The sequence below is a fragment of the Rattus norvegicus genome, chromosome 11 (genome assembly GCF_021556685.1).
Source record: "Rattus norvegicus strain SHRSP/BbbUtx chromosome 11, alternate assembly SHRSP_T2T, whole genome shotgun sequence".
In the NCBI taxonomy this organism is placed as follows: domain Eukaryota; kingdom Metazoa; phylum Chordata; class Mammalia; order Rodentia; family Muridae; genus Rattus; species Rattus norvegicus.
The window spans coordinates 97,794,333-97,802,674 of NC_141544.1; the positions used below are offsets into that span (position 1 = coordinate 97,794,333).

Below are 8,342 nucleotides of genomic sequence, written 5' to 3' on the forward strand. Positions count from 1 at the left end.
ACTGTGCCTCCCGCACTGAGAATTCCTAAGCAGTTATGTTCTAAATCAGAGAGAGTATTGCTGGGAGCAAGATAGTGTCCAGGAATCAGCTGGCTTAGGATTCTTTCTTACTATGTGGATAGGGATTGTAGTTAGGCAAGGAAAGCTTTTGAAATGCTGGTCTCTAGTGTAGTATTCATTTCTCTCAGGTGTAGTAGCACTGAATGGTAGAAATAGGTAGCCCTTATAAATGTTGTCATCCCAGGTAGCCACAGGCATCAGAACTTTTGGTCCTAGCAGTTTTAGAGCACTGTGAAGATCTCAGATATGAGAATCCTTGGTTCTACAAGCTTAACATCTCTGTGCAGATATTGGGACCTTGCCCCTTTAAGCATCATATCCCCTATGTACTAAGACTCTTGGCCTCACATTATGATCTCCATGTAGTCCTCTGGTATTGTTCCACTAGACCATGCTATAGGTGAATGCCCCAATTACATAACCACTTTCCAGTGAACTCCAACTTTTTTGGCACGTGTATGTGCTATGCATGCTCTTTTGTATTCATGTTAGTGTGTGTGTGTGTGTGTGTGTGTGTGTGTGTGTGTGTGTGTACTTGTGTTAGGTATGTAGGGGTCAGGCAGAAGTTGATTGCTGAAGCAGGATTCTTTGCTTGAACCCAGACATTACCAATGCACCCGTCTAGCCAGCTTGCTCCAGAGGTGCTCACCTCCTCCTTCGGAGGGTTGGGAGTGTAGAGAGATGGGTTTTATGTGATTCTAGGGATGCAGACTCTGGACCTCTCCCCTGGATGCCATCTCTTGAGCTCCTAGACACTACCTTTAAAGGTACTGCCATCTTCACACTGCCACTGCCACACTAGTGACAAAGCTTGGAGCACATGGCCTTTTGGAAGGAAAACTATATCCCCAGCATAGTGAGTGGGTGTCAGGGTGACACTTATGTGCATCCTAGTGGTTTCTGACATAGATGGTTTGAAGAGCTCTAAATGGCCTCTGGTACCAATCTTAGTTAGCACATGCAACACAGATGTCTTATTTATTTATTTATTTATTTATTTATTTATTTATTTATTTATTTATTTATTTATTATGTATGCATCACACAGTTTTCTGCCTGCAGGCCAGAAGAGGGCGCTAGATCTGATTGTAGATGGTTGTGAGCCACCATGTGGTTGCTGGGACTTGAACTCAGGACGTCTGGAAGAGCAGTCAGTGCTCTTAACCTCTGAGCCATCTCTCCAGCCCACAGATGTCTCCTTTAAGGGTTCTCCTTTCAGTATTGTGCTCTTGGCTCTGTGGAGGACAAGCCCAGGCTTGGTATTTCAGATGCCATGGTATATCTCTTTCAGTAGTGTTGGCAGGGCAGGAGAGGTGGGCAGAGTTGGTCATCTGTAAGTGCTTACCCCACTGACCCTCTGCCCAGGCCACTGTGAGCCCTATGGATATGTACCCATAGTTCTAGCCAACCTCTGCTGGGAGCAGGGCCTTGGTATTGGTGACTGGATTTGTCTTCTATCTGGAACTTGAACTTGATCTTTCTGTGACTCTATGTACTGAGAGTCTTGACTACCTCTAACATCTCCTGTCTCATGTCTCCTGGTCAGAAACATCTGTCTGGACTCAACTCTGTGAATCTGGAAGCCCGACTAAGTGTCATCATGTGCTAGCTTCAGTGCACTAGGGAAGCTGTAGTGAGTGTGAGTACTTCCTTGCTTTCCCCAAGTTTCTAGTCTAACCATGAAGCCCTGGGAGTTGGAAGCAGCATTTTATGGAGGCATACATTATTTTCTAAATGATTTTCTGTGGTTTTCCATACATTTTCTGAGATAATGACTTGTAAAAGGCTTATCTTCTTTGGACTTAGGGCCATCTCAGGGTTCCTTGACAGCTTGGGCAGGAAGTATACCAGTGTTAAGCCCAGCATATCGATGTGCCCATCTGTGAGAGATTGTGACAAGCATTCGATGGCTATCAGATAATATAGCTGATTTGCTAGTAACATTTTCTAGAGAAACAAAATTGTGCGTGTTTTCATGAATTGATGCCCACAGCTTTGCAGCGGAATAAAGCTATTGTCATTACTCCTGAGTGATGGCTACTTGGGCCCTGCAGTAATCTCTTGTAAATAGTCAGTGATTATTATCTGAGATTTACGGGAATTTCAGACCCCCGAGCATGACCTCAGTCGTAAGACATTCCTGGCAATCCTGGAATTCTTACCAATGAGTATGTTTGCTTAGGTAATGGTTTCCTATGACAACTCCCAGATCAGATAGGAGGTTTTGGTATGTGGCAATTGCTAGAAGGTCTTGTGTGTAACGATCAGTAAAAGCACGTTGGCGAGGGGGTTTGTTTAGTTTATTAGCTCTGATGTCCTGCTGCTAGCAAAAGCCTGTAATATATCATGCTCTCTCTCTCTCTCTCTCTCTCTCTCTCTCTCTCTCTCTCTCTCTTCCCCATATGACCTGACCAGTATAACTCTGAACACAGACACAGCTTGAGGATGGCAAGCTCAGAATCTGAAGGGGCTGTCAAGGTGGAAGCCCAGGGAGGACTTGCTGTTAAGCTTAAAACCATCAGCCAGCAAAAGTTCTTCTTCAAGAGAATTCAATCTCTGTACTCCATCCAGTAAGCTGGACGAGTCATCCATATCATAAAAGATAATATATTATTTGAAGTCCATGATTTAAATATTAATCTCACCAAATTATCCACAAAGCATCAAGATAAAGATTGGACCAAGTCCCTGGGCTCTTGTAGACCAGCCAAGTAGATGCAGAGACTTCCTTGCTATTCTGGCTGCACCTACTACTTCCAGTGTTTGCTTCATTATCATTTCATGTTCAGTGAAACCTGGAGATCTGTGGACTTTGGAGAATATTTTGAGCCTTCCAGAACCACAGAAGCCACCTCAGAGAGGATCTTAGGAGCCACGGAACAGGTTAGGGACTTTGAAAGCTAGGAAGCTTCTAGAACACCAACATGTTTGAGCTGAAAAAAGCAGTTCTGAGGCTGTTCTAAAGTCAGTCTGTGTAGGTGGGTTCACAATGGTCACAAGCAGCTTCCCTGGGGCCTAGATGGGCAGGAGCCAGAGGAGAGAGATATTTTCTAGTATCAAAGCAGGGCAGAAGTATCTGGATAGGAGACAGTCTTCTACACAAGGACAGAAGAGTCAGGTATCTTGGGTATTGAGCAAAGGGGGTAGTCTGATGGCTGCATCTGGATAACTGCAGGAAGCTGTGGTCTGTGGCTGCTTCTTGCCATGAGCCTGTGGTAGAATCAGGTCTCAAAGAACAGTTAGGAAACTATACATTTAGGGAAAGTATGGCACTTCTCTAAAGGGAATCATAGGTTCTGGGTCCTGGGATGTGGGGTTGTTGGGGTGGAGTAACTTAGTCAATGTCCCTTGGATCCTTCTCCAATCTCCAAAATATAGGGAGTTCAGAGTAGGCAGAGAAGGCCATGTGCCCTAAGTGAGGAAGAGCTAGATAGTATCAGAGGTCACCCCTATGTTCATGGTTCATCTTTAGGGGAACTTGTACTCTATAGCTTGTTACTTTGTCCTTGTCCTGATGGACCACAAACACTCCAAGATGTAATGCTTGTCCCACAGGGTTTCCAGTTAGTGTCTGTGGGACACAGAGATCCAAGTAGTATCTTATCAGTCCATGGAGTCTGACTTCACTGTGGCTCTCATGATCTCTGTGGGACACCAAGATGTCTGCCTGTCCCAGTCTTCCACAGTGTGACTGGATGGATGAAGGGGAAGTCTTGGGTGGCCACAGCTGGAGAAACTCATTGGCTTTGGAGAAAGATGTACACTGAAGTTCTGAAGTTCTTCTGTGCCATAAGAATCCTATAGGTCATGGGAAACAGTGATGAGGATAGACTTCACATATTTTGATTGTACAGAAAAGCACAAATAAGATGGCAGATAAATAGCTTAGAGTTATTTGATAATGCATATGGTGTATCCAAAGAGCATGTAATATGTCTCAACCCAATTTCTATTCACTTTCTTTGTTTTATGCTGTTTTTAGAGACAAGATCTTGTTATGTGTCACAGGCTGGCCTTGAACTCACTATCCTGCCTCAGCCTCCTTAGTGTTGCAATTGCAGGTGGCTGGCATGGCAAGTGGCTAATGTTTATCAGTTCTACTGTTGAAGATATGGGTGTTACCTACAAAGATTTGGGGTGTCTTAGTTTGTTATATGAGACCTATAGGTGCTGAATATGGTACACTAAACACTGTTTTAATCACTACATCATTTTTCCTGGATTGGTTCAGCTTTTTGCTGGACCTAAACTGCTTTCAGGATACCCCTGGCCCTACATTAGCTACAGCTGTACCTTACACCTCTGGCATTAGGCCTTAAGAGACTCTTGTTCCATGGGGGCAGGTGTTCAGTTGTTGGCCCATTTAAGCCCTGGGGACCTGCCCCACAGACCCAGGAGCCCTTGGGGACTTAGGTATCAGTCAGGCGGAGCTGCCCAGAGCTCCAGGGATGGGGTTAGACAGGCAGCTGTGAGTTAAAAACAGTTGAGCTTGTATCCCAACCACAGCCGGGTAGTTTGCAGATGTCCCTTTGGGAGAGACCTCCACAGATGGTGACCATAGGCACTGGGGTATGCCTGCTGGTGGTGGAAACCAGAGACAACCTGCGGTTTGGCTACACAGATCCATCTGCACTGGGATAGCTTCTGGCCACCAGGGGAGGAACAATTCTTTTACCAGGAGACCTACATTGCAAGTGGGACCGGAGTTGACTTTGAACTTCTGGGTCAATGAAGCTCAGGGCAGGACAGACACTGGGCACTATCCCCAGGCAATGTGAAATTCTCCTTCTGTTGCTGCTGTTGGGCCTGGTGGATGGTGTCCACCATATACTTTCCCCAAGCTCAGCACAAAGGGGCAGAGCTGTGGGCCCTGGAGCCTCAGTGGGAAGCAGCAGGTCTAGCCTGTGGACCCTTCCAGGCAGGTAAGAGACTTTCTTATAGGGGAATGTATGTGTGTGGGTCCATGGACTGGAGGCTGAAATGGGTGACTGGGAAGGAAGGTAACCATTGAGGCCATAGGTGTGAGAAGGAAGGATCTGCCTAAGAGGAGGGGGCTGGGCAAATGCTAGCTTAAACTTAGTACCTAACTCATGCAAGGCCAGTATTCTATCAATGAGCCATATCCATAGCCCACCTCCCTTTTCCATTTATTTAGAGAAGAGGGCTTGCCTGATTGCCTAGGCTGATCTTACTTTCTGTAGCCTATGCAATATTTGACCTCCTAGATCCTTCCTCCTTCCTAAGTCCTCTTTAGTAGCTGGAATTAAGGCTGGTACCAGGTTATTTTAGTGTGTCATGGTCCTAGTTCATTCAGAATTGTGTGTGCTCATCTTAGTCAAATAGTTGCAGTTTTAGAAGTTTATTCTTAGGCAATTATCAAAACATCCATTAAATATTCTGAGAGTGTCTTGGGCTGGGAAGAGTAGACACTGGGGACATGGAGACCACCCAGTGAAGAAGACTTTGACTGTCAAGCATGAGGACCTAGTTCAGACTCTCAGCACTCATGCATCTGCTATCAAGATACAATCACATGTTTTTTTACTCAGATAAATAGAAAAAATTAAGGTTTGGTGTGGTGGCACATCCCTTATATCCCAGCAGTTGGCAGGCAGAGGCAGATAGACCTTTGTGAGTTTGAGGCCAGTCTAGTTTACATAGTGGCCTCATGACAGAAATAAAACAAAAGAATTCTCACAAAATATAGTGTGCATGGGATGAAGCACAGGACCAGGAGGAATACACACACACACACACACACACACACACACACACACACACACACACACAAATACACATCAGAGATTCCTGGTTCCACCACACTCACCAGAGAAGATATACCACCCAGAACTTTTCTGAGAATCAGTTGGGCCTGGTGTTGTCATCAACTGGATGGAAATAGGAGATGGATAGATGGACTTATTTTCTGCCAAGGACACAGTTTATTTCCTGAAGTCCGGTGCCTACCTCACCCAACAGGTTCCTGTTCCAGATCATCCCACGGGGAGCAGGTCCCAGGTGCTGGCCCCAAAGGCTTCCATCCGAGTCCCAGTTATGGTACGTCTTTGGTAGTGGGACCCAGCTCACAATCCTAGGTAAGCGATTCCCATGGTCTCATGATCCAGCTGTCTTAGGGAAGTCCCTTTTTCCTCTGGGGAGTTCTTCTCACCTGCCTTTCCTAGTCTTGTAGTCTGAATGGTACCTTTTTCTGTGAGTGAGGGGAAGGCAAGTAGTTCTAAGGTAAACCACAGGAAAGGTCCCAATAGCTTCAGCTACTCTTCTGAGGCAGATGTCCAAAAAGGGATCAGGGACTGAGGTTTTCAGGCTGTAGAGACCACTGCACTTCAGCATCTAAACTGAGGCCCAGATGCCCATCCAGATTAAGAAGGCCACATAGTAGGTGCAGGGATATGACTGGTGCCATGATTCCTGCCTTTAAAGATTCAGGTAACCCTAGATAGAAAACCACAGAGGCTGAGAGAAGAATCTGGCCCAGTTTAATCTTCTGCTGGCCAATGAGGTCATAGAGACACAGAAAAGGCTTAGAGTGACCAGGTAACTAGAACCAGCTCCTCCCAGGATGATTACTAGAAAAAAAAATGTAGACTATCTATTGTTCCTGGGGTTTCTCAGGCCTGGAGCCTGTTGTCTAACTTGTCTATCTCCCTCAAATGTCCTTAGAGTTAGATGAGGAATGAGGGAGCAAATGGTGCCAAGTGAAATCAGGAGTCACCAGAGACTTCCTGGGTGGTCAGGGGTTTGCTATCCTTCCTAGTCTGGGAGACGGAGCCCCAGGAGCACAGTCAGAGTAGGTCTTGTGATTACTGTGGACAAAGCATCAGGCCCTTGGAGGAGTTCCTAGGACTTTTCAGGATGGAATCTAATCCTTGGTGAGATAACTAAATAGAATCTGGAGCACAGGCCCGGGAGCCCTTATACAGCAGGCACACCTCAAGACCAACTCCCCAGGACCAGTCTTGCAGAATAAATGAGCAGTAATTCTCAGAGGAGGCTCTGACACTGGAGAAGCAATGGGGGTTGGGGAGCTGCTCCCTGAACTCCCCCACCCCCATAGGAGGCCAGCGTCAGATCCCAATTCAGATTCCAGCTCCTAGTGGCTAGAGAGTACAGATGGCCTTGGTCTTAGTGGGGAAACTGAGATTGCAAGGGGCAGGGTGTGGGTCATTTCACCTGGAAGAGGAACACGGTCTAATGGGGCACCAGGCTGTCTGCTCTCCAGGGGACTCAGGTGGGCAGAGGAAAAGAAGGAAGCATCCTTGATGGAACACTCTGAGCTGTAGTGAATGGCTACAGGGCTCCTGATAAGAGGAGGATGCTTCCCTGTCATGTGGGCTCTCCTATGCCAACTCTTATCCCCTTCTCTATCTGCACAGGGCAGCCCAAGTCTGACCCCTTGGTCACTCTGTTCCTGCCTTCCTTAAAGAATCTCCAGGTTAAGAAGGCGACACTAGTGTGTCTGGTGAGCGAATTCTACCCAGGTACTTTGGTGGTGGACTGGAAGGTAGATGGGATCCCTGTCACTCAGGGTGTGGAGACAACCCAACCCTCCAAACAGACCAACAACAAGTACGTGGCCAGCAGCTACCTGACACTGATGTCTGACCAATGGGTGCCTCACAGTAGATACACCTGCCAGGTCACTCATGAAGGAAACACTGTGGAGAAGAGTGTGTCACCTGCTGAATGTTCTTAGACCACGATCCTTCCTGAAGCATCAGGGAGCCTGGATCTAAAGTTCCAGAAAAAAGTTTTTTGTTTTGTTTTTTTGTTTTTGTTTTCTTTTGCCATTAATCATCCCACTGTTTTTCCTGTGTGTAATACTCAATAAATATCTTATCAGCAACAAGAGTCTTGCCTATATCATCACTTGCATGCCCAGGGATGCAGAGTTTGGTAGTCCTGGAACCCAGTGGGAAACTAACCCAGAGGAGAGTTTTCAACCCAAGTATTCCCTGGAAAATAGTGTTATTGCTAAAATTCCTTCTTAGCGGAGACATATGTGATATGTACTCCTCCTAAGGTACCGATGACAAGTCAAGGCACCACCAAAGTTCATTCTGGGAAACCAATGCGTTTCTTAACTTCCTTACAGAGAGCATAGGTGAGGGCTTACTTACCTAGTGTGTGTGCTCCTCCCTCCTAACAGGCTGCACCTGAAACACCTTACTTAGAAGGGTAAGGGCCTTTCCAAGCAGTATCACTAATTAAGGCAGAAATGTATTCAACAGATTGTAGGAAAGAACTTGATACTCAGGTTAAGA

The 8,342-nt window shown here is 46.2% G+C and overlaps 1 protein-coding gene across 2 annotated transcripts; it reads left to right on the top strand.

Moving 5' to 3' along the window:
• Positions 1-4,656: 4,656 nt before the first annotated feature.
• Igll1 (immunoglobulin lambda-like polypeptide 1) lies at positions 4,657-7,929 on the top strand. Of its 2 annotated transcripts, none has more exons than XM_087575224.1 (3): positions 4,657-4,982; positions 6,040-6,117; positions 7,455-7,929. In XM_087575224.1, exons 1-3 carry the CDS (start codon positions 4,874-4,876, stop codon positions 7,772-7,774), a joined length of 507 nt encoding a protein of 168 aa, XP_087431350.1. In that variant the 5' UTR covers positions 4,657-4,873; the 3' UTR covers positions 7,775-7,929.
• The last annotated feature ends 413 nt before the right edge of the window (positions 7,930-8,342 follow it).

Excerpts from the sequence above, each read along its gene's own strand:
- Igll1 (XM_087575224.1), top strand. The coding sequence starts at position 4,874 with ATGGTGTCCACCATATACTTTCCCCAAGCTCAGCACAAAGGGGCAGAG. Across the intron at positions 4,983-6,039 it reads CTGTGGACCCTTCCAGGCAG|GTTCCTGTTCCAGATCATCC; the intron begins GTAAGAGACTTT and ends CTCACCCAACAG. Across the intron at positions 6,118-7,454 it reads CCATCCGAGTCCCAGTTATG|GGCAGCCCAAGTCTGACCCC; the intron begins GTACGTCTTTGG and ends CTATCTGCACAG.